Here is a 27,033-nt window from a genome sequence, read left to right as displayed (position 1 = left end):
CCACCATAGGGTCTGAGAGGAGCACAGTGAAGGAACCACTATGGACATATACCTTTTGTGGCCAAGGCAAGCTGATCTTACACTGAAGTGTTACGGAGACCGTTATTTTCTCCATCACCCGCCCCAGAGACTTTCCCCTCATACTCATCTCTGGCCCTGAACCTTCTATCTGAACAGAGACATACCCACTGTGCTCACTGCCCACAAAGACAGCCTCACTCCAGAGCCTGCCTTTAGCTGCCCAACAGCTGCCAGAGGACAGCATGTCTCCAGGGAGGTTTCCTTGCCCATCCAAGCGGGTCCCAAGGTAATGGAGAAGGCAGGAGGTGGGAGCAGAGAGAGCCCACAAAGCCAAACAGAGCAGGCACTGCACAGCTCCAAGCCTGCTTCTCTTCCGAGAGAGAACATTTGCTGCCTAATACAGCTTTATCAGATCTCCCCATGCTCAAACAGGAAGAAAAAAGTGCCCACCTGGATGCTTGATAACGGCATCCAGAGAAAATGCCTAAAGAAATATGCCCTGAAAAATGCCTATGTATGAAAGCCTTCCCCAGGTGCCAAGTAGCAACCAGGCAGCACTGCTTCTCCTTCACCACCTCAGCCTTTTCCTTACCTTGTGCTGGTGGCTCTGCATGTGCATCTGGAGGTGCTGTATGTCCCTCTCCCAGCTGGACGCCGCCCCCTCCTTGGCCTCAGCCGTCAGCAGGTACACGTTGAGCCCGCGGTGGTGCTTCACGCTGTAGTCCCCCGAGTGCACCGTGTGAGACAAGGTGCTCCAGGAGTCCGGCTCCCTGGCCTCCTCCCTGCCGTAAAACAACGGGGGGGGGTTAATGAGCAGTCGAGGAGGGGATGCTTCGTGGCAGGACACGCACACTCTCCTTCACTCTAGACAGTCATCTAATCATCGGCCCAAGCAAAGCACAGCACCGGCTCCAGGGCCAGACAGACAAATACACAACGCACGCTTGGCCTTGAAAATTAATGTGATTTAGAGTTAATGCCAGCCACGAGCTTTATTTCACAGGGTCCTTCTCAGGTAGAGAGATGTGTGGTTTTTACCCCAGACTACGACAGACTAGCAGCAAAGAGACGGCAACTACTTTTTGAATTGAATTTATCACAGGTGGAGATTAACAAAGCAGCTGTCACAGAACAACAGACACCTGAAAGACAGAACTGCAAAGGGACAAGCTGGAAGGAACGAGGATTGACACAGATGCTACAACTTCTACACCAAACCCAACACACTGCTCACAAACACCCAACAGCCATCATGTCATAGCAATTTTGTCACTCCTGAAATTAATTTAACTTGCTCTGTGAAACTGCCTCTGTGCAAGATGTTCTCAGTATTGTCAGACAGCTGTTCTTCAGCAGCACTGTCATGGTTTTTCTTTGTACCAATCAAAAGAAGAGAAAGGAAAAGAAGATGCTATAGATCAGAATGAAAAAATAACTCAGTAGGTAAATGTATTCAATAGACATTTCTACTGAGTCATCTCTTTTTGAATGTCAAACCCCGATTTTGCACAACCTTTCTACTCAAAGCAGTAATTCCTCAAGTCTCACTGAGCTGCACAGTGGCTTCACTGGCCCTTTAAGGGTGTGAGGAAACAGGTTCACAGATTTCATTTTGACTCAGAACTGCTTCAGGAAACCCAAAATCTGTTTTAATCATCCCAGACAGAGCAGCTTGTGCTGCACCCACCAAGCCCTGCATCCCAGAGGAGAGACATGAAGCCAAACAGTAATGTTACAGGAACAGATGATGCTGACCTGCTCAAGGGTGTGAGAAATGGGAATTTCTCTGTCTTCCTTTTACCAGGGCTGCATTTACTGAGACCTATCCCCAGCTGAGAAATGGGTTGGGAGTTGGACTAGATGATCTTTAAAGGTCTCTTCTAATCCAAACTATTCCATGATTCTACAATATCCTTTCCCCATTGCAGAGACCGGCCATCCTCAGACCTCCCTTTGCAGAACAGCTACAGATTTCCCTGAAGTGGCAGAGTTGTGTGCTTTTTTTCAAATAATTTGGAATTCAAGAAAGTACATATACAGCAAATGTATGCCATCAACCAAGTAAAACTACACATAGACTCCAGCACCTTTACTGACAGGTTTCTTACTTTAAAACTTGCAAACCTTTCTTATGGGCAAGTGCCCACCAGTAAACCCCAGGGCTCTCTGGGATGCCACGCAATTTAGAAAGCAAAGTCATAACGAGCAAATGACACCACAATCACAACAGGAATGGGCAGAGCAGGGTGGGGAAACAGACAGTTCATCACATGGCACAGAAACCTGTGCAGGCAATGGTGGCAGCAGTGACTATCCCTGCTCTGCCTTGGTACAACCATCTACTCGCTTCTGTGACTCATTTTGGGTTAAATCTGAAAGGAAATTCAGACAAAGCGAATCTATGACTTGCACCATTCAAGTCAATTGCCTTCAGCAGAATTACACTTGATTTAAGCTGAATCAATATTTCCACAGAGAAACAGAATGAAGCATCCAGTTTCTGGAGGTGATTAGCATAAATCTACAGAGGCACTGAAGTCAACTGAGCCATTAGAAGTGACTAAAGAAATGACCTTCCTTTATCAAGGAAACACAGACATTTCTGTCTGCAGTATTTTTCTTTTCAGATGTCATGTATGAGAAATCACTGTACTCAGGGCCACTTTCAGAGTACGAGAAGGCAGTGAGCACAAAACCCACAGCCACCCACTCATGGGGACAACAGCAGCCAGATAAAAGAACTGAGCACAATAAGTCTGCTCTACTTTCTCATCAGCTTCAAGGACACTTAGAGGCATCTCCAAATCAGCACCCACAAAGCAGCCTGCACGACTTGCTGAGCCTCAAAGGACCCTCAGCGACTTCAAAAGCCTGGAAATCTGGACCAAGATGACAGGCAGAGTCGCCTGCAACACCGCGAGTGTGCTCACCCCTCCAGCAATCTGCCACCTTCACACGGCCCAGACAGATCAAATAATCACTTCTGCTTACAAAGACAGTGCTTTCTTTTCATACTCAGGCTGCCAGTCTGTGTTACACTTCAAGAAAAGCTTTAAACCTTTTGAGAAACCAAGATCTTTCTCACATCCAGCCAAGTACAAACTCCCAAGCTCTCATTTTTAGTGGCGTTCACCTATGTTATACAAAATTAAGCAATAAGGAAATGAATGGTTCAATCTATTGACTCCTTCATATCATCCCCTTCATAAACTGTTCCATCCCAGCACTATGGTCTGCAGCAGAGAGGACAAATGGGGATTTGCAAGCGTTAACTCGTTTTCACACAGGTATTCCTGTTGCTCAGGGAATCCCTTCCAAGGCCACGTAGCTCATATGAAGACACTCCTGCTCGTTTGTCTTCGTACACTGAGCTTCACTGTTTGTGCCTTTCCTGCATGTCTCACTGCAAACCCTGGGTTTTATTGAGAGATGATAAAAACACACTTTCTTCCAGGAAAAAAAGCTTTGCAGTTATGTATTTTGTACTTCCTGGCTGTGAAAGATGTTTATTTTGTCCAGATTTGGAATTTTTGTACTGGCTGTATAGAAGTGCATACCCAAGCTGGTCTGCTAGGAGATAAAAACAAATATGCAAATATTTACTGCAGATTTATTAACAAAAATATGTATACAAACTCCAACCTTCAAGTCTGAAAATCTGCTTCTGTTCAGCACAAAAATCCAGTTTGCTGCAGTTTGCCAGCAACAAAGGAAATCTGTCTTCTTATGAGATTTAACCATCTTGGGTCAATTCTTTCTCATTCTCCCTTTTCAACAGCTTCCCATCAAAATATGTAACAGATACCAGTGAACTGAAAATTTCATATGAATCATCTCCAAGCCTGACTTTTGCAGAAGAAGGTATCTTGGTTAAAAAAGCAAGACAGTGTTCAGTAAAAGCTGATAGTGTTCACTAGCTCTACCCTCTGCCCAACCATGCCATGCCACATCCCACTAAAAAAGCCTGGAAGAAGTCCTCCAGCTCTGGTCCTTGGAGGTAAACCCAGAAGGGAAATCATTGGGTGCAACAAAGGACAGACTTCCCAGCCCTCCCTTTATCTGCGGAAAGGTGGCCCAAAGAAGGATGCCAACCCCAAACAGGGAGAGAGGAGAAGCAAACAAAGCTCCAAAATACTCTCAGGCCATGCCCTGCTCCATCTGGGAGCTGATTAGATTGCTCAAACCACAGGATCACCTCCTGCCCATCTGGCATGTAAGACAAGATGATAGATAGATCATAGAATCACAGAATGGTTTGGGTTGGAAGGGATCTTAAAGATTGTCTAGTTCCAACATGGGCAGGGACACCTTCCACTAGACCAGATTGCTCCAAGCCTCATCCAAGCTGGCTTTGAACACTTCCGGGCATGGAGGACATAAGTAGGTAACGTTTTTTAATTAAACCTCCCAGCATTGCTCAAGTAACTAGTTTCTTTTCAAGGAGGAGCCACACACTGTACTCATGTGCTGAATCTCTTCTCATCTCGTGGGGGAGAGGAAAGTGCCTGCACCAGCACAGCATGGCTTCTGGCTTCCTGCAGATACAGGCAAGAGATTTTTAAGACAAGGGAAGATAAGTGGGAAAGGGAGAACAAAAAAAAAACTTAAGTGAAAAGGTCTGTCCATCCTCAAAAGCTGCAGGAACTGTGCTTGGCAACAAGGGTTTGAAACTCGGCGGTGCGGGTGCTCGTGGCAGGCGCGTCTGCCAGTACCAAGATACCAGGTTTGAAACAGAGGGCAGAGGAACAGGAGGGAGGAAGAGATCAGAAGACAAAAAAAAGCCTCAGTGAGTTAAGCAAAACCTCGTATTAGGAAGATTTATCCCACAGTTTTATAAAGGGGCAAGGAATGCAGTGTGGGAACTCAAGGTGTTATTTTCTGGGGATTTCCTTCAGATTTCTGAGCTGAAACAAAACAAACTCAGCAGCATTGCCAGCTCTTGGGATCTTACTGCAAGCCTGACAACAGCTGTGGGTTTATTCTGAAAGCACCACCATCTAAAATCATGTGACAAAGAAAAAAATCAAAAGTTCCAAATGCTCTAGGAAAGTAGAAAAAAAGGTTTCTTATATAAGAAAATTCTACATATTGCTCGCTAATTTGAATAGTTTTGATATTGAAGGAAAGAGTTAAAGTTCATCTGAAGTAGAAATAACTACTAACCCCTCACAAACTGCAGTGAGTTCCAACACCAAACTGAATTCAGGATTGTATAACCTACCCTTCAATATCAGACTAAATATTTAATAACTGGATTCAAAATATTTAATGCTAACTTTTCAGTCCATTGATCAACACTCTCCATACAAATTATGGAGAGAAAAGCTGTCCTCGTCTCTCAACAGTTGTTTGCACACATATCCTAAGGGAGCATGTCCAGTATTTCTTACCACAAAGGGTCTGTGCTCCTAAACCCACGAATTTCTTAGGCCCCAATGTTAATTATACATTAAAAAAATATAAAAATACAGCTACAAACTGTCATTAACTATATTTGCCAGAAAGTACAATCTGCATTCCATAAGAGTAACTGTTATTAAATGCACTTTTCCATTTGTTTTATTTTCAGAGTCTTATGTAACAAGAAGAGTGCTCTGCTTAGGATGTGGAGCTGTTGGTCCCACAGAGAACTCAGTGTCAACTTGAAGTCTTATCAGCAAACAAAACAAGTTTAAGGTGAATCTATGAAATAAACTCAAGAGTGAAAACAGATGCCATTTGTTGCATTTGAAATACTAAAGTACAGCCATGGAGACTACTCCAGCAAGGAGTGTTTTCTTTACAGCTAAAACCAACATCTCAGATCAGGACAAGTGATAGGGAAGGAAGACTTGTCTCTGCAGAACATCTCCATGTGCTGCAAGCAACTGTGATCAGAGGCTCTGCAACACAACCCAGAGATGAAGCCATTGCTTTGTCGGCCTCTGACACAGCAGTTTACAAAGTCTTCCTCTACAATAATCTGTTCAAACTTCAGACCCCACCATAAATGCCACTACTTCGAGCAAATCTGCTCCAGAGACCAAGTATGAGCATCCTAACTGGGTATCCAATCCAGCTAACCCATGCCTGAGGCCAAAACCCCAGCAGTTCTGGGAAGCCACTTATCTGCATTTTCTAAATTTATCCTGAAACAGAGCTGTCTATCACAGTCACTTACCAAACACACAAGGCTGTCCAGCACTTATGGCCCCTATAATTTTTGGGATCACTTCCAGATCGGGATTGCTGAGGGGGGGAAATAATTTTCTTCTCATATCTTACCAAATCTTTCCAAATCTCTTCTAAATCTCTTCTTTCTCATCCTCACAGGCTTGTTTCCATGATCATCTCCCAGGACTACAATTTCCAAGCAGGAAATCAGAGACAGTAAAAAGCTGTTTCTACCACATGGACAAAGCCTTCTCTCCATTTCATATTCAGAGGTGGATACATACAAAACAAAGGAGAGGAGGGAGCCAACAAACAAAAATACAAGTCTTCATGGGAATGTGGGACACACTAGGAAGTCATAAAAGTTGGAGCACGATGAGGGTGAGTAGGCGGAAAGAGAGAAACACAAACTCTTCCTACTCAATCACCTTCAAACCAGGTTTCCTTGGCCCCCAGCTCCCAGTCTGCTCTTCTGCTGTGGCCAGAACAAACCCACAGCACCCTCAGCATCTTTCTAACCATGATGTTCAACAAATTAAATGATGATGTTTAACTGAAAATCTCAAAGTTCAGCAATGCATGGCCACAAAACTAGACCCTGTAGATCACTACTCCTTCCATGCTTTTGTAGCTAAACATCATCTTAACACATACACATCAGAGCCCTCTTTCACAGCCCTTTTAATACCTTTGAATCCCCCTTTAAATGTTAATCTTGTGCCAGCACTTAAGAGACAAAGTCAACTGCTCTCCTGCCACATCACAGCAAGCCATATTCTAAATCCAGCACCCCAAACTGCAATCAAAAGGATTTGTTGCTTGGTTTGGGGTGGAAGAACAGATGGAGAAACATCAACATTTAATTCAATAAACCTTTCAGCCCCTGATTCTGCTTAGCCTGAAATAAAATTAAAAATATGCATGGCATATAAAAATATGCACGTGTCCTGCTCATGCTCCAAATAAATACTGGAAGAACTGAAGTGATCAAGGGGAGACTCAGATCTTTGCACACTTAGTTCTCAGCTTGCAAGGTTCATACAGGAAAGGAGGGTTCAGCCTATACATTCTTAGGGGCACAAGCACCCTGCTCCCATACAGCTGCCACCTCCTGCCACTGAAGTCACAGCAATGTTTTCAGCCGCAGGAAAGCAGTGACTCTGGAAAGCATCTGCACCACAGATGGCTCTTGGCCTATGCAAAGACTGAATTTAATGGAACAACCTAGCACCAAACTTCAGTGAAAAATGTCCATCTTCAACTACCATCCCAATCTGGCAGGGCACTGTAAGAAGTGCTTGGTTTTAAGATCATGCTTAAACTCTGCTGAACATGAACTGGATATTTCTGAAATTAAACACTTGCTTAAAGGACTTGTTAAATTGGGGTGCAAAAAAAAAAGACATACAAGGCAAATCCTCTTGCAGCTCTGGCTCAGAGAAGCAGAAAAGTGTATTCAGCTATAAAAGTAAAGTCACTGAAAAAGCTTCCTTATTTGAGAGGCACCACAAAGACTACAGCCCAGACTTCACCAATTACTTACGTAAAATCAGAACAATAGCAAGTGATAATCACAGACTGCAAAACATTCACAAAACCCTTCTGCTACCAGTGAGTTATTCCTCATGTGTGCTAAATAAATCAGTTTAGTTTTGGAAATACAAACTTGTACTGACTTAAGAGTTTCACAGACTGAGCCACCTGGACATTACCAGGAGATTTGAAGGAAGAGCAATCCCGGAGCTCTGCAGAAGTGCTTTAGAGCAATAAGCAGAGAAACCAGCAAAAGTAAAACTAATATTACAATAAAAACTACAAGACTGTTACAAGTCTAAAACTTTTCTTTGCAGCTATTAGAAAAATGGAAGTTTTTTTTTAATGGGCTTTACTTTCTCTCACTTCCCTTTTTCAGGGGACATAAATCACTCTCAGCTGTGAAGGAACTACAACCATTTGGCTTCACTGGGGAGAAAAAAAAAATGTTACTAGACAGAAATGAAATCAGAAACAAAATCAGTGTTTGTGTGTTTTACAAGGCAGCACTTCCAACTTCTCTGCAATCCCGCACGCTCGCTGTGTCTTGGAGCCATTTTCCTCGCTGCTGTGCAGAGCACGGCAGAACATGGAGCTGGCAGGGGGATTGTGTTACTGCACCGACTGCGTTGGAAAACATCAACTCCTGCACGCTGCAGCTGTCCTGCTGCACAGGCCAAGTTACTCACACAGTACTCACACAGTACTACCCGCCTGCTTAATAACTGTGCTGCCTCTTCAGAGCCGACACGGAGCAGACAGCATTGCCCAACTCGAACACTGGGCAAGCAACAGGCTTCAGCCAAGGACCCTTCACTTTGGAACTCGCTCCTGCCACACTCAGAAATTGCTGAAACTCAGAGAGGGCTATGCAAACTTCCTGGTTTCCAAAGGTTTTTCATGCAAGGAAAGATAACTTATTGAAATTATAGTTAAAAATTGTCTTTAAATTTGTATTTAAAAAAACAAACAACAACAAACTGTTAAGCAAGCTGCCAGCAAGCAAACAAGAATGTTCCTAGAAAAAAACTTATACACATACTTGTATATATATATCTATCTAACATATATATATATATACACTATAACTTATAAATCTTTATATATATTTTTCCCTATAAAACTCCTGCCCTCCCGCACTATCCTATTCCATTTGCACCGCAGGACAATATTTGCTGTGCAGTTTCCATTTCAAAGATAAAACAAGCACCCTCAGGAATGATATACAACCGATGAATGTCTATTGGTGGTGAATATTTATTTACTTGTATGAATATTTATTAATGAATGCTGCTATCGGCACCCTGTTCTCTGTCCCTGGTGACCTACATGATCTCTATCACAGCTCCTCAGTTTGGTCTTGACAGAACCAGCCCATGCACTTTTCCTGTCTGACAATGAAGAACCAGAGCACAAGCTCGAGATTAAAGAAAGGAATACCTGAAGGGTTACAAAATTTAAATTGGAAGCATCTTTCTTTTTTTTTTTAACATGAAGAACTGCAACAGCTGAAAAGAGAAAGTTCACCTGATAAACAGAAATTCAAAATGTCACCAGTGTTGTTAGTTTCTGAGAAAAATATTTACACTGCAGCTGAATCAAGCTACTTGCAGGCAAACCACAGCAAAACTGCAACAAGGGAGAAGGTTTTGTGTCTGCTCTTTAATGATTGTATCCTAATTATGGCAAAATTTCACCCCTTCCCAATGCTGGCTGGGAGAATCATTGTAAAATGCAGGGTCCTGCGAATTAGCAAGAAAGAGAACAATAAATTCCCCCCAAGGATAATGCATCACAAAACATGCTGCATTCATTTATTTGGCAAAGTGCAGTTTAATTACTTGTTAAAATAATGACTCCTTTGTAGGGGCCCTCACTAACATGCGTTGCTGCTCTGTATTTTGCTGAGTGGGACGAGCTGTGTGCCAAATTTGCGTGCACGGATTATACAGCGTGCGCATAAGCAGAGGGCAGAAAGGAGGTTGTACAGTGTCCTTTGTGTTTTGACAGCACATAAGTGACACTCACTCTCTTCACGGAATTTGTCTGCTTTTCTGTATTTTGAAACTGTATTTCTTCTCTCAGTAGGGATTTTCAAGCCTCGATCCCATTTTATTGCAGAAAACGCTCAGCACAGTAAAAGTCTCTGCTGAGGAATCAGGATGTGCCCATTTTGCAGCCCAGTGTCACACAGTGCTCCTACTGCTCCAGTCAGCCCCAAGCTCAAACCAGGGTGCTCCACCACCATCTCACCCATTGAGAAAGGGGACTATGATTTTGAGCACCCACAGATTTCTGTTTGTAGGGCCTCATGGAAACAGAAGGGTTTTCGCTGTCACAGGATTTGCAGCATGGCTGTCAGATGTTTATACATTATACTTCCACCCAGCAGCCCAAGAGGAAAACAAACTACAATGAACAGTTTAAGGATATACTAAGAAGAAGAGGAGCTGGGATCTTGATGGTAACATTACTGAAGTTGTTTGTGTCTTATTTTCAAAGACATATTGTAAAGGTTATCAGAGAAATCCCATGGATTGCACCAGCAATATCCATTAAAGGCAATGGCACAGGGCAATTCCATGGAATCCCAGAACTCTTCTTTTTTTATTCTACTGAGTGAGAACTGCCATGCCAGTACTGGAGCCAGTTGTGAAATACTCCACCATGAATACATGAATATACTCCACAATACATGAACAGCTGCTGTAATAGTTTTTTTACTTCCCATTTCTATTTAAATTACCAGCTCTGCTCACATTCAGGTTGCAGTATTTGCTTTGAGATCTATAATCAAGTTTTGGCCAACTTAAGCTTCTTGACAGTATGTAAAGCCTGTAACATGGTTAGTCTCACCTTGGAGAACTTTGCTGCAGTTATAGGATGAATTCGCACGTTCCATTTTTAAAAGATAGCCTGTGAGAGAGTTGCATTTTCACAGTATGACTGTTGAACTCGATGGAGAAAAAAGTAACACTGTCATCATCCATGTATTAATACCAGCAAGGTATTAACAGAAAGTTAGAGTATAGGTCCTATCCCATCCTGCACCTTCCCCTTCACCCTCATTTTTCATATAATTGGCTGTATTTAAAGATGAAACTTAAATACACTTACTCCACCAACACAGATCACATTTTCTGCCCTCTAACACTCCATCCAACAAATATGCAAAGGATAATAATTTACAGTTCATAATGGAGAAATGGTGAGTGATAATGTGGACAACACAGCACACTCCTAAACATGACACTGAGTCACTCAACATAAACCCCAAGTATCTCAAAATTCAATTCAGAAAAACAAAGTTAATAACAAAGCTTAAGAGAACCAGGCATCAGAATAACACACATAGAGACCAAATCTTTTCTCCTATACAAATATCCCTCTTGGGACTTATTTAAGTTCTTTGTCTTTATTAGCCTCAGCTATTAAAGCTAGATCTCCAAACATTTGCTATTCAAAACTAACTTGCAATCTTCCAAAGGATTCCTTGTAAAACAGTGCAATAAATGCTCATGCCACTAGTTACTTGCTGTGTACTGTAAGACTGGGCTGCTTCTCAGGACCACTCATAAGAGAACTGTTTTCTGTTAAATATTTGTATTAATTCTTACCTTATTTTTTTTACCTATACTAGTATATACCTATTTTCTACAAGACACTGCCTTATTTCAATACAATGATCATTATTTCATTTAACTAAAAAACTCCGTATCTAAAAAGTAAGAACACAAGAGTCAACCACCACAACACCTGCTATACCCCCTCTTTTGGGCAGCTGTGCTTGCTCAAAGAAAAGCTTTTTCATTTGTGTTTGCATAAGGTTTGTCTTAATTAGTCAATATTACAATGACTCACTTTGGGTCTTACGAGACAGCTGGAAGCAGAACACTGTGCAACACAAAAGGAGAACATAATATTATTGCATTTCCCCTAACCCCTCAGGACCTGCCCCCATTGCTGCTAGCAAGAGAGGTAAAAGCAAAATTATATAAAAATTGCCTTTAAGGGTGGAGTATAGCCCTTAGACACTATTCAGGGACAACGTGCAGCAAAGCCAAGCATGGCAGAGAATGGAAAACCAGCAGAGGAACCAGCAAATCATCCTTACTCTGTCAAAAGCTGGTGCAGCTTCTGGTAGCCCCTCTCCAAGGCCAAGCTGACGGGCGTTGCCCCTTCGTTGTTGTGGATGCTCAGAGCTCCTCTTCCTCCCGGCTGCTGGAGCAGAAACCACGTCAGCCGCAGCAGACCCAGCCTCACCGCAAAATGCATCAGTGTCTCCCGAGGGATGTTCTCTGGGAAGGGGGGAAAAAAAGGAAAAGGAAAGAAAGAAATGGGAATTTGTAGGCTGTGGGTTAGGGGAATGTTATATCCCCACCTCCCAGCCCCACCACACACGGCGGCTGGCACGGAGCTGACAGCCCAAAAGCCAAGGAACCTGCAGCACCTGGAAAAACAACCCTGGCTGCCAACATCCAGGAGACACAGGTATTTTAAAGCAAGGGAAAGGCTACAGTGGGACTGGAAGTGCTCAGGACCTCTCACAGTGAGATTGACCACAGAAGTCAATGTCAAAAACCCACCACTTCCTAAACAGCCACAGCCACCACCAAGATGCAGCACTTCCAAACAGGAGCATGGTCAGGTGGGCTTTCCTAGACATCCAAGCCTTCTCCTCACTCACCCAGGACCAGGCTCTAGGGACGGACAAGTTTTGCTGTCTAACAGGTCTCTGATTTGCCCCGAGGCATGGGGGAAAAAAAAATCAATTACATTTGAAGCATAAATCCACAGCAGTAATAAAAGAGAACAGTTTAAAAACTCATATAGACAAAAAAAAAAAAGTAAGGGTTTTCTTTGCCTCAGACCAACTTTTCTCAGCTTTATACAGTAGCTCTGTCGTTCTGAGTAGAAGCATTTATAAACTCCCAATCTCTGCTGTTGCTTTTTGCGTTTAATAACTGTGACCTTCTAATCTGGTAAAAGTCACTCTTGAGCCTGAGCTTTCATCTCAGAAAAATATCCCCCCAACTCCAAAAGCTGGAGCCCTAGAACGATGCTCTGAAAAGCTTTAACCAGAAATGAGCTCCAGATGCACTGCTGAAATCCAGCATTTGCAGATCAAAGCCTGTTATTTCTGTATGAAGGGTAAAAGCAATTGGGTTAAAAAAACTGCGAGAAATAAAAATTTGTTCTTTTAATTAACAAAGGATTTCATTATTGACTGACAGCAACAACAACAAAAAAGCACCAACTGGGTCTCAGAAAGCCATGCCAATGAGCACACTTGGTATAAACCCTTTAATATCACAGCAATGATTTATTGGGTTATTAATTTGGGTGCTAGCCAAACCTATATATCAAGTTTTAAAATGTATGTACAAAATGGCTTTAGGATTTAATTTTGTATTTTTTCCTTAAGAACTGTGCCCCAAGAGAAATCACTTCTTCAAAGTGCTTTTGTTTTTCCTGCTTACTTACTTTCTTTAGGGACATCATTAAGACCTTCAGTGAAAAACAAAACAAACCAAAAAGGGGCAGTTCTTCCCTGTCTAGCACACAATTTTCCCCAATTTTTTGGACCAATTCCTGAAGAACTAATCTGTATGCAAGAACCAAAGGCTTTCTGGCACTGTTTCTCTTCCGAATGACTCCAAATTAGGTCTCTGGGCTACAAACCAATCCTTCCCCCCAACCTCCTCTTGATTACTGTAAAGCAAAACTATGCTGCCTTGAATACATGTGAGTGTCTGAATGGGAGTTCCAGCTGATGGGAGAAAAAGAGAATAGTTGAGCTCTCTCAGAGACAAATTCTCAGCCTTTGGGTAAGTAATGAGAAGGATTTTGGTATTAAATGTTACAGAGTGTAATGATTTAGAAATAATACAACAAGGAATTCAATTCAATCAATGTTTTCAGCCTTGGATTTAAAGAAAAAAGAAAAATGAGACACCATATAGATAAACATAAGGGAAAGGCTACTGATGAGGCCAACATGGGTAGATACAGGTAGAACTTACCCAGAGTGAAAGTAAATGCCCAAAGTTTCACTTAATGAACTTGTAAATGTTCAGAGCTCCCACATTACCTGTACATTAGCAAAGTCAGCACAATTAACATGGTACAATTCTTCCTACAGAGATGTAGGAGGCACAAAAGCACTTCTGTTAGAAAACATGACATGCCATTCAAATAAAGCATGTATTGCACTGGTCTGACCACACCCGTTCTAGCACAAGATGTCCTAGACTTGTTGAAAGGAAAAATCATTTTCTTAATTAATACAGTCAGTCTTGCACCAAATCTGAGCAGCTTAGAGTTACAAAGCATAAGCACAGACCCCTGGACAAAAACGCTTCTTCCTCCTGCAGCTGAGAGCTTTACCAATAGGTAGAAGCATCTTCTACTCACCAATTCATGGCTCACCACTAAGCACACACATCAACTGAAAATTCTGCAAGATGCAAATACTCATCCTTGTCCCTGAGCCAAATGGGTGCCCCTCTCTGTCTCGTATGTCCACAGAGGAAACGCCCCCTCCCAGTTGTCCCAGTCTGTTCACAGGACTGCACCTTTCGTGTTTCCCTTATTCTTTTAAAACAATCTTCTTTATCACCAAATTAGTGGGCACAGTAGTCCCAGAGTTTGGATGGAGATGTCTGCAAATAAAACTGCACTGGATGTGGCCCTGCCCCAATGCCTTGGAGCGAGGACAACGTGCACAGAAGATCTGTACAAGAGGACATGGCGTGTTGCCATCGGAGCATATTAAACATACAAGCTCACTATCCAGGCCCATTTGGAAGACTCTGCCTAACATATAAACTGGCACGAGGCCACCCTAACAGATGGGCACGGATGATGGCAGCAAAGAGACAAAGTACTGTACATCCAACAACTGCAGGGGCCCCAGGCGATGGCTTTAGAAGGTTCTGGAGTGTGCAGAACTTGTATGGGTGCAGTTAAAAAGGCGTGTGCCATCTGTGGGCTGGATTAACTACTAATATATAATAAAGAATACATCTGTTGGTGTAGGGTGTTGCTCAAAACTAGACAAGAGCTGGTCTGCATCAGGCATGGGTGTTTTGCTGGATGGAGAGGGGAGGAAGACAGACAGACAGATCCCTTCAGACTTCCTACCTTTGAAGGGATGAAGCTTGTAATACAAAATGTTGACAATTTTGTCAATAATTTTAAGATCTTGCCATGGTGCAAAATGCATGTCCCAGGCATGGAAGAATATCAAAAACTTTAAAATGCAATGGTAGAGCTCCTTCTCCTACCCTGTACCAAGCATGAGCTCCTCATCTTAAAACGGTTGTCGTCTGAATGTAAACAAAAACCTTCTTGTAATTAGGAAACTGTGGAAATACAAGACACATGATACTGAAAAGGCCAAGGTTGTTTTGTTCCTTTCTTGTTTCCTAGTAATAGGCAAGAGTTGAAACATATGATTATTGCCCCATAATGGCAGGGCACTCTAATCCAGCTGGCAAAACACAACATTTTAGATATATTATTTTTGAGTAATTCTTTTCTGCTGTGATACATGAACAGACAGTTTATCTGTATAACTGAGGACGAAATTTCCATAGAAGACTGTCAAATGTACTTTGTTAATAGTAAAGGATTAAGGTTTAAGGTGTTCCTAGGACAAAACAAGTAAGCATTGAAGATTAAAAAAAGTTTGGGTATGATACACACAAGAACACTAAGTAAAAACTTTCATTTTAATCCTGATCAAATAACAGAGAAAAACTGCTGTTCCTTCTTTAAAATCAGCTACGCAGAGAGTAGCCTATACCTAACTGCTCAGTTTTTCCAACATGCCCTGAGAGCACCATGGAACAGCCAGCCATGGAATGGGTAGCACTGCTTGCTGTTCTTCCTGTGCTGTTGACCTTCACCTGCTTCTCACCCCAAATCACACATAGTTGGCAATTTTGACATGTACCATCAAATCTGGCCTCAAAATGCTGCTTTTCTGCTGGAAATGTTCTCACTGCTCAGATGAATCCTTGAAGAACAAGGGTGAAAAAACCCCAGAAACAAGCTGTCACCCAATGCTGAGGTCCTACAGGAAGGCTCCAGCACACAACTGCACTGAAGAAAGGTCAAGGCAAAGCTGTTGTGTTTGGAGTTATGAGTTCAGTTAATAAAAGACGTGTGGGTAATTCTTTTCCTAATCAGATAAACAAGAAATTTTTCAAAGCACACCAAAAGATCTTCATGTCCCCATTCCAACAAAAATCAAAGGGAACAGAAACATTCTCATGCCAACAATTTCTCAGCCACAGACTAAACGGTACATCTCAGTCCGGAGCAGAATAGTTCAGATGCTGTCTGAACAAGAATTACTTTCTCGTTTTCCACTGCAGAGGGCAGTAAATTTAGGTATGGAAAAGACTTTTTACATCTTATCAAGGACTGTAGCTGAACAGACCACTTTGTGCTGTTTGCCCTGAACAGATCGTGGTGACTTATGCCACACAGTCCTTTACCAGAGAATACAGAAAGTGAGCAGCAGACTGGAAAGGATATGAAACCCAACAAAAAGAATACCTATAACTATTACACTGAAAGGGTTCAGCAAGAAACTATAAAAAGGGTACATAAAATGAATAGATTAAAGCTCTATGTCTAAAAACACCATCACACATCCTCCCATGGGAAAGGAGCTTAGTTCCTAATAATCAAGTTCTGAAAGTTTTTTAAAGTTTTTTTTAGGCTTTTTGCTTTTTTTCTTTAAAATAAGATACTCTGTTTGGTTAGTTCCTATCTTCAGACATTCTCCCTTTCTGCAAAAAAACCCCAAATTAACTATCTCTATTCACAATGACACTCATGTTGTCCTGTACATTGAAATCCATCCTACTGGTTTTGTACGTGGTGTTATTAAACCCATAATCCATTCAGACTATTTCATTTCCTTCTCTACCCACCTCCTACCTGGAGGAGCTCAGGGAGTTTAGTTTCCCAAGTAGTACTTACTGCACAAGGGTGTTTATCCCACAGCATTTCTGGGAAGTTGTACATATTCAACACATCAGTAACTGCAATCTGTTAAGGTTCTATCTAATCAGATGGTCTCCTGGTTATCTGCCCACAATCCTGGCTCACTGTCTCTCAGCAGCCCTTACACTCCCAGGGGAATTGCTCCATATCATGGTGATCACAGCAACCCTCTGCCAAAGTTAAGCAGCTCCTGAAGCACCACCTCAGACAGCCCACACAACCAAAACTGTAACCATAGGTCTGGGTTTCACCGCTCACTTTTAATAAGCAAATGAAAAGACTGTTTCCTCAAAGGTTTTGTCAGAATACTACTTCAAGATATTTTGAAAGTGATCTGTTTACTAGTGATACAATTAAGCTCTCTAAGCTTTTCATACCTGAGCCTTAGATCCTCCCTAATTTTTTTTTCTGCCTTTTTTTTTCCCCACTGCAACATAAACAAGCCATAATCATTACTCATACCTCAAAATATTCAGTTGTGGTTTTTTAGTTAGCTTATTTTCTTTTCAGTAATTTAAAATAGAACATCGCAGTCCTGTATTTACATTGCATAAATCCTCAGAATACATATTAAATTTTGATTTCTAGACATAAAGTGCAACAATCTGTTCCATTTAAATAGCTGCCTTTAAATGCCACCGAGAGCAGTAAATAACCCTACTTTTGACAGCAGTAACAACTATGTTCTTTGGAAAGTTACAGCGCACTTGTAATTATTAAGACAGACATGATTATACGGCACCTGAAAGAAATGCTGTGTTTGGAATACCACGGTAACAAGAGTAATCCTTAGTTATGGATATTCTGAAATTGTGGATGCCATTTGAGTTCACAGAGATACACAGATAACTAAGTGCAAGGCCTGCTGTGCAGGGACACTGTATGGCTGGGGGAAGAACACAGTTCTTGGGGACACGGCTGTTCTCAAACAGCAGCAATGAGGACTGAGCTGTGCAGGGAGGAAGGAGCTCAGGACACTCTTGCCCAAGGGGGTTCAGGCCCACTCTCTACCTGCAATGAAAATCCTGTCCCTACACACGTGTGCACCTGATCGGCCCCTGCAACCCAAGGACACAGTGATGGACCAGCTGAGCAGGACCATGGCACCACACATGGCACTGCTTCCTCTGCCTCCTCCAGCTACAGCATGTGCCAGGCTTTCTGCAAGAAAGGAGGGAGCTCAAGGACCTCTAATGTCAGGAATCTTAGGTTCTCCCATTCCTAGTCTGCTGGCTGTGTCTGTTTACTGACACAGCAGATTAGTTAATCGGCCTCAGGAGACAGAGCTGGGTGACACTTTCAGCAGTTTCTCTGCCCTCTGTGGTGTGTGATGGCAATGAACTCCCTGCCCTCTGCTCAATGACTAGTTAGGGTTGAGTGCAAGTGAAAGCAAGGAGAAGCCTCCACATAAAGCCGTCCCCTCCTCAAAATTCAGCCTGGATTTATGCTCAGTGGTGGATCTTGTACCCAGCTTCTGCTAGCTGGGTAAGTTAGGCCATTACTTCCTAACTTTTACAAAAGTTAGACTTCTACTTCAGGCCTTCAAAAAATCGACTTTTAAACATGCTTGACAGCAACAGCCATCTCTGAACAGCAGTTCCCCATCAGGCTGAGGCACTCGGGGAGCTGGCTGAGGCTCCCGGCTCGCTCCCGCCTTCCGAGGTTTTGCTGAACAGCAGCGTTTTGTTTCCAGCCCACAAGAGCCCATAGAGACATGCCAGCTTAGAGGCAGCACTAAACATCTCTCAAGGAGGGATCTGACATTTTCTTTTGTTCTCATTTCTATAGTATTTTCTCCTTCGAGAAGGTTATTTGAAGTTATCTGGTGCTGACATTTAGGGAAAATGTGAAACATGAATTGGAATAGCTGTTCATAGGTAGTGTTGCAGTGCAGGACAGCGTGTCCCACTGCAGAGGCACTGGCCAGAATATGCCTAATTCTTCAAATGCTCCCACAGTTTCAATCTTTGCAGTGCTTTTCTCTCTCCCACACACAAATTAATACACAAGCGCCAGTATAAGTGTGCTATGTTTTACCACAGATATTTTTCTAATCTAGAGCTTCATCATAAATCAGGGACATCTCTTCTATCTCACTCTAGCAAAACAGTTTCATGACCAAAAGGATGCTTACACATGCAAATCTTTCCTGCTTTCCTGTCACAATCACAAAAATTCCCCCAAATACCCCATGTATAATTATCTCACTGCAAAAAAATAACTCTAAAAAGAAAGGGAACATATTTTATAGCACTAATATTCTTGATGAAAGTTGCATTTAATGCCATTACGTTTATTCACGAATACTACTGTCTACAAAAACCTCACCACAATATGTCAAGACACTCAGAGTTACAGAATTCAGCGCTACAGAGCTCCCCCTTCTCACTGAGAATGCCACAGATGCTCCACAGGTCCATTAGCATTCAGAGCCCCACACAGCCACAACTTCCAGGCACACAAGCACAGGCTGAACAAAACAATGTAAATCTAATGGCCTGATTTCCCTAAATGCTGATTTTCCAAAGAATAATCAAAATCAAAAAGAGAAACCGGATCTCAGCTTCCTGCAAAATCAGCAACAATTCAGAGCTTCAAAGTTTTCATTAAGATCACTCGACCATATTTTTATCACTTCAACCACAGATGTCTGCGTTATCACAACTTTTTTAAATGCAGAAAGAAACACCAGTGACTTCCACATAGAGGAAAAAAAATACCAGGTGTTTATCTCCTTGTGAGCTGCTGAATTTCTGTCCAGAAACTATTAAATATGACCAAATCTTTCAAAGTCTGCTAACACGAGAATTGCCTGTCCGTGTATTCAGGTTTACAAAAGCAGTCGGCAAGTTGGAGAAAAATAAAGCAGGAAAATCTCCTGTGGAAAACCCTGTTGCAGTGAGCAGAACTGAGCCTGCTGCACCAGGCAAGCCATGTGCCAGTCCTATTCAAGTGTTTATGCCATTGCATCCTATAAAAGATAACAGATGCCTCCTAGTCACATTCCTGAAGTGAAACTATTTGCCAAAATACCCTGAAAATTTACAGCAAGTATTCGTAAACACTAGAACTAGTCCCCCAACCCCCCAATATGCTTCCTTTTACTCCCCCGTGACAAAATAAGAAGAACTCCAAGAACACGGACATGCCACAGCATCCGGAACACCTTGGCACTTCTGCTTCAGCAGCCACCAGAGACTTTGGGCCAGTCTTGAGGTTTATTTATAAGCTCTCAGTAACCCTTGCTGCTGTGGTGAAGGGTCAGACTTTCCCACCTTCCCCTTCCTATATTTGCAAAACTGTCCAGGTTTATTTTGGGGAACTTCTGTGCTAACCCTGCTGATGTACAATCAGGGATGCAATATAAACCCTCAGGGAAAGAGCCACAACATCTCCAAGAAAAATAACATATATTTTAGACATAAAATCTTCGTACCTGGTCTGTAAAACCAACATTTAGCAAAAGCAACAGATTTGTAGCACAAGGATATTTCCAGGAGCATCAAGACTTTTTACACACAGGTTTTTGTCAGGATATAGTGTGATGCTGATACACATACCATTGCTATATACAAACAAAAAAACCTTCTGAGTATGTGTTAAAATATTGCCCATTTACGTCAGCTCGTGCTATTTTATAAGAGAAAACCCAGAGAAAACATCAGTCAGTGCCTTATGTACTTTATGTTGGTGGAAGGGTAAAGGTTCCTTCTCTAAGCACAGAGACCACCACACCTTTTGAAAGGCATGTGGGGAGTTCCCAAGGCAGGGAGCCCTTTCTCCCAGGCTTTTTACCTCTCTGCCAACCCACAAGCCTCACTGTGCCCTAGAAATCCTCACCGGTCAGGGACTGGTCTGCTCCCAGCACGTTCCATTCTGCTGGAAGTTTCAGGTGTCGAAACGCCAAAGCCACTTTCTCATCCAGAAAGTCCACGTCTGCAGCAGGGGGTCTTGACCGGTCCAAGAACCGCGTGAAGTTCAGCGCCTGCTGGTTGCCAGCACAGGTGGCCAGAAACTGGGCGGCATCGTAGGCTTCATCCTGGACAAACTGGAAACTCTCTTCTGCCACAATCAGAACAGGGTGACCTTCTCTGGAGGCACAAAGTGCCACCTTCACTGTCTCACAACAGTCATGGCCTGTAAAACAAAACCCAGAGAAACTGTAAAAACAGAAAAATGGCATGGGTGGAAGAACCAGAACTGACCAACTCCTTTGACACACATAGTCTACATTAAATCAAATAAGAGCAATGGTCACAATTCTAAAAATAATATTATCTCAGGAATTTATATGCATCATCAGAGATAAGTATTTCCTATAGACTTTAAAAGGAAAAGATGTGTAACTCTTCTCTGTCCAAACATAAACCAAGAACTATTAGCCACCATTATCTGACCAGGCTATTTATGATCCGTGACAAGTAAACTCAAGAGTGTTGAGTAATTCCAGTGAAGATTTTGCTAACGTACCAAAAGCCAGATTATATGGTCAAATTTTTGTTTCCCAGCTCCACAGGACTACGGTAACTCATCAGAAACTAGAATCAGAGTGCTGCAAAACTACATACTTCAAATGCTGTCACAACACTTGGCTAGTACTGAAAACATTGGAATTTCACCCAAAACAAAGACCTAAATGGCTACCAGAGCAAAACCTGCCCGGGCATGCCCCGTGATTGCTCCCTGCTGCACCTGCCCCTTTTGTTTGGGTTCACATGACAAAACTAAAACTAAGCTGCTTCTGCTAAATAAAAACATGGAAATGGCCACTTTCCATATTTACAAAACAAAAAAGTTGGAAGTTTGATAACTTTATTTATTTAGGGCAGGGAAACGGGAGAAGGGAAGTCCTGGCATGGCAGCAATTTAATTGACTCAGAAACTCAAAAAAACCCCCCAAATCCAAAACCCACAACACCTTTTTGCAATTTTAAAAGAAAAAATATACTATGTGTCCAACACAGCCAGCACTTGTAGTTGTCAGACATGTCCCTTCAATAATAAGGTTTGTGTTTCAAGTTCACTATGTGGCACAGTTTCTTGTTCCAGCCTCAGACTGACGTCATGGCTGTTTTTGCCAGAACGGCATGGACCCTGCACTAATTACTGGAAAAGCTTCTTTTTGCCCATGACCTCAGCATACTACCACATTCATGAAACCCTCCTTAATTAAATACAAAATGACGATTTATTTTTAAAGGCTTGAAAATTCAATTTAAGCCCCTATTTGTGGTCAGTGGGAAAGTTTCGTTCGTCTGTCAGGGCCCTTTGCTGCTGATTTCCCTGACAAAAGGGAAAATATGTCCCTAATCTTCATGGTCTTTCAGCCAAACTCGCAAATCTGTTCTGAGGCTTTTGGCATCTGTACAGGTTTTGTGTGCTGAAAGAGGCGATCCTGAAGTTAATTGAAAGGTCAAAACTGCTATTAGGACACTGTGGGGAGCACCAAAATTATCAGAGATGAGGCTGTGTGGCTTCCTAAAGAGAGCAAATGCAGCTGGAAAGGTATCAAAGACAAGTGCAGACGGGGAGGAAAACACACACGGATGTTGCTGCAACAGCTCAGTACCTGAACCAGGAGGCTCTGAAGCTGAAAGGTTAGAAAATTTCTTTCCTCCCAGCACCAGGCATCTATTAGCAAGACGATGATGTGAAAACTGAAGGCATAGGTTTACTAGTATGGGTGTTATTAAAGAGAATAAGGGTAGGGAAGACCTACTTCTACTGCTCTTGGAAATATTGCACATGCATCCTAATACATCACTGTTCAACGGGTGGGCAGGGAACTCAGCAGCTCACATGAAACCCCTTCACAAACCCTGCTCGTGCCCACAGTAGAAGCCTCAAACGTTGAAGGGAGAAGTGGTGAGACTACAACTTTGGGGGAACTTGCCTTTAATGCCACTTAGAACTGTACATCTCTCCCCCTACACCTCCTTGCTTTGCTGATCTTCCTAAGGACATCCCAATATGGAGCAGGTAAGACATCAGTTTTATCCACAGCCTCCACAAAGCCATGAGTTACACATGCTCTGAGAAGGCCATGCCAGCCTACGGGAGCTGAATCAAGCGCTGCGAGCTGGGCTCTCCCTAAGGCAGAGCAGTGGAAGTTTGCTAGAATGAGGAGTTAAAGAAAAAAAAAACAACAAAAACACCATAATAAAAGATTCCTTAATAGCATGAGAACAGCTAACCTTTTGATTTTTTAAACTTTTTTAAAACTATTTTCTGTCTATTCCCATAAGAATCCCATCTGCAAAATAACCTACAATACAGTTACTCTGCCAGAAAGTCAGTGGATTTTCAGGATTGAAGAGACAGGCAAAAAATGGTCCGTGAGCAGCTACAGAGAAACAATTTGGGACAGTTACTTCCTTGCCACAAAGCCAAAGGACTCTTCTGTGGGACAGCAAAAGCACCTCCATCGAGACAACAACTAGAGAAACATCAAGGATGTACACAAAGTTCCCTTGGATGGAGCAGATGTTAAACACCAGATGCAAAATGTAACACAAGGGAAGGTGACAAAAAGACCATGTCCTGACCTGTAGCCAAAAATTATTCTCTTGAAACTTCCCCAGATACCAAATGCAGTCTAGAAGAGGTGACAGACCTGACAATCCATTTTCATCCAACAGGATCAAACAAGCATCGTGCTAAACCCTGGGGAGTGTTCTTCGAAAGGGCAACCACTCACAAGGCTTTGATGTTCTGCTTCCTCACATCTGAGAAGATGTCAGACTCGGGGGTAAGAATCTGGGACAGGTTCTGACTTCTGGCAAACAGTTCAAACAGAAGAGGAGCCAGTATGTAACAGGAGCAGCCAATACTAGAAAGATTGCTCAAGAAGTCTCTGCCCCCCTGCTTTGAAAACGCTACAGGAACAATGTGAGCAAACATGTCCCCAGCACATGAACTTTCTGAAAGAACCATCGGTGGGGCAACACTTCTCTCCACATCAAACACTCAATGGCCAGACTAATGCCTGAACTTCAATAGCCCTTTTTCCAAGCATTAGGAAAAGTGAGGAAAGCTTTGTGGCACTCTCAGGAGATAAGTAGTTATCATCTGTAAAAACAGCCCAAATCTGTTTTTATGAGGTTAAGTAACTTGTCCAAGATCACAAAGAACTCCAGGCAGTACCAGAGCAGACACTTGTTTTTGCTCTTGTTCATCATCTTTCAGCTCTGGCTGGTAATCAGCAGGGCTTTCTCCTAACATGGCTCAAGCACCAAGTCAGGCACTTTACAAGCATCACGGTGGTTGGTTGACTGTAACACCCTCATTCACATACTCAGATGTGGAACAGAAAAATGTCTGACTCATTAAAAGGGTGAAAAAAACCCAGGTGTGTCAGTGGGCTGGTTTTGGCTGGAATAGCGTTAATTTTCTTTGTAGTAGCCAGTGTGGGGCTGTGTTTTGGATTTGTGCTCAAAACAGTTGATAGTTCAGGGATGTTTTCATTCTTGCTGAGCAGAACTTAGACGGAATCAAGGCCTTTTCTGCTCCTGCCCCCACCCCACCAGGGAGGAGGATGGGAGACACAAGGAGTTGGGAAGGGATACGGTCAGAAAAGCTGACCTCAGCTGACCTCAGGAATATCCCAGACCATATGGCTTCATGGTCAGTGTATTGAGCTGGAGGAAGAAGAAGGAAAGGGGGACAATTGGAGTGATGGTGTCTGGCTTCCCAAGTCACCATTACATATGATGGAGCCCTGCTGTCCTGGGATGGCTGAACACCTGCTTGCCCATGGGAAGTGGTGACTGAATTCCTTGTTTTGCTTTGCTTGCACATGGCTTTTGCTTTACTCATTAACCTGTCTTTATCTCAATCCACAAGATTTCTCACTTTTACTTTTTAAATTCTCTTCCCCGTCCCACTGGGGGGAAGCATGCAGCTGTGTGGGGGCTTAGTTGCTGGCTGGGTTTAAACCATGACACTCAGGAAGAGAGATGAGCTTATTTATAAAGGTTTGCATTTTGGTAGGCTGAAAACACATTAACTGAATAAATCACACAAGTGAGTGCACCCCAGAGAAGGCATGAGAAATCTCAGAGCTTTACTATGCAAGCAGGTTCACAATGCCACCCAGCACCCCTGCTGATTGCCTTAGTCTTCTCCAGAAATCAGGCCCTTTGGCCAAAATAACAATCACAAGCAAATGGTAAAATCGTGAACATCATCACGCTGGTGCCACCGAGTTCGAACTTTAACTCCTCTGACAAACAACAGTGTTTCTCCCTAGCTGACATCTCAGACTGCACAGAGTAACGTCATGTGTATGACTATGCTTCCGTTTTTCACACTTTTTTTTGCCACAGTATGAGATGTGGTCATTTATATGCTGGCTTGACTGACAAAATTTCAATAACCCACCCCTGAACTCTTGCAGGATTGCATTTTATCCCATTTCTCTTCCTGCTCCTAAGTTACTTTAAATCTAGCTTGGAAACAATTCACAACTTGGAGCTGTTTTGAGAAGTGCCAACATATTGCAGGGAAAATACAAAAATTAAAAAACTATTTCAGTCTATGCAGAGATGGGTGCAGCAACTAATTCTGTTGCGATAAAGCAAATTCCTCATCTTCATGTAAAACCACGCTTTAAAAATTGTTTTAAAGGAGACAATAACTCTTGAACTAAATAATTTCTTACTGGGGATGAATGGGAACACTTAATGAAGCTTGCTTTGGGGAAAATACAAGAATGAAAAATGAAGACATGGTGTTCTGGTCTGTCCGTACTTAGCCCTGAAGAGATGAGATGCATCTGCATGATAACACAACCTCCTCTACATGATAACGATGCAGAACAATGAGCAGGAGAAAAGGTGGAGATTTCTGAGCTGTAAGTCATCAGCAGACAAGTTAATGTACAGCTCAGACCTGTCCACCTGTGCCAGTGATCTGGGGTGCAGTTACAAGGGCAGAACTCTTCTGACTTTTTCTTGTTAAACAAAAGACCCCTAAACAGAACTATACTAAAAGATGATTTAATTTCCTACTCCTCCAATAGTGGAAATCCTGTCCAAACCTCCTATTTTCAGAATTCACATTGGAGCTATTAAACAATGGGCCCCCAGCGTGAGCAGCTATTTAAAGCCCTGTTGGAAGCACATGTTTGGGTTTGCCTGGTAGGTGACTAAGGACTCCAGTGCTAATTGCATCCTCTGAGTTACCATGGTGGAGCTGAGTTGAAAGAGGTCTTACAGAGAGATTTAAGCAGGGCAGGAAAGTCAGACAGCAAATATGGTGAATCCCATGGACTCTTGTGGATTTGCATCCAAGAGATGTTGCCATCTGGTGGCTTGTGGACAGGGAAGCCAAGGAATCTCCTGTGACCATCCAAAAAGTGCTTCTTTTCTGCTTCAGAAACCCTGAATTCTGGTTCGGAAAAATCAGAGCCGTGTCTGAAGTGTGTTTGTGTGATTTACACAGTTATTGTATTCAATTGTGCACCACGGGAAGCCTTATGAAATATATAGGCACAGCACCAGCGATGGACAGGAGCCTTTGTTTTTCTTTTTAAACCCTTCACTATTAATATGAAGAGTGCAGAAAGAATTTTTAAGGCCCTTTACATACTGCAGATGCCCTAAAAACCTACAGAAGTGTAAGACCCCACACATTAGATGTTAAATAATTTCAATACAGATTCAATCACTTTTTCCTGTGACTGATGTCATCTAAGTACTGGCATCATTTCCTTTTAATTACACTGCCTAAAGTAATTAAATACACCAAAGAGGATGGACTGCAAAAAGTCTTCTTGGCTATGCTGTTTTAGTCTATTTTAGGGGGTTTTTTGTTTCATAATTAGGAGTATTTTCAAATCCACAACTGGTATTGCCAAGTGGCCATTTGTTATGCAACTTGTTTACCCTTTTGGTCTACCAGTACAAAGATTGTAACTCATGAAATACCACTTTTTCTATGAAGAGTTGTTTCTTAAGGGAAAACACAGTCTGTGGAAGAAGAGAATAAAGCACGAGCATATAAAAGGATTTCACAGTAAAAAAAGAGTTTGAAATTAAGATATTTCCAAGCTAACTGAAATTAATTTTCGTCTATCCTTTTAACTAGCAGAAAGAAAAAAACCCCAACCCTGAGAACTGTGGAATTAAGAACAATTTAAAGACTGAAGCTGCTTCTCCTCCTTAGCTTAAGCATGAAGAGAAAGTGAGTCAAGGCATTTGGAGTAAAAGGGAGTGTTTCAACCCTGTGGAAACTGCAGGCAAGAAGCTATCAGCAGACACACAGTCTTTCAGGCTCTTTTTCTACCTCCAATTTTGATCCTCCTCCCTT

At 42.4% G+C, this 27,033-nt stretch overlaps 1 protein-coding gene across 7 annotated transcripts in view; it reads right to left on the bottom strand.

Moving 5' to 3' along the window:
• AKAP13 (A-kinase anchoring protein 13) overlaps positions 1-27,033 on the bottom strand; it is a 213,160-nt gene that overhangs the window by 103,489 nt on the left and 82,638 nt on the right. For all 7 annotated transcript variants that reach the window (XM_017805073.1, XM_017805077.1, XM_017805078.1 and 4 more), the window contains exons 6-8: positions 20,566-20,862; positions 11,822-12,005; positions 614-803 (exon numbers count right to left, since the gene is read on the bottom strand). In XM_017805073.1, the coding sequence (XP_017660562.1) occupies positions 614-803; positions 11,822-12,005; positions 20,566-20,862 (671 nt within the window). The remainder of the gene's footprint in view (positions 1-613; positions 804-11,821; positions 12,006-20,565; positions 20,863-27,033) is intronic.

The sequence above is a fragment of the Lepidothrix coronata genome, unplaced genomic scaffold (genome assembly GCF_001604755.1).
Source record: "Lepidothrix coronata isolate B3197 unplaced genomic scaffold, Lepidothrix_coronata-1.0 Scaffold11, whole genome shotgun sequence".
NCBI classification, from domain to species: Eukaryota; Metazoa; Chordata; class Aves; order Passeriformes; family Pipridae; genus Lepidothrix; species Lepidothrix coronata.
The sequence above is the reverse complement of the archived record's forward strand: the minus strand, read 5'-3'. Positions and strand labels throughout refer to the sequence as shown.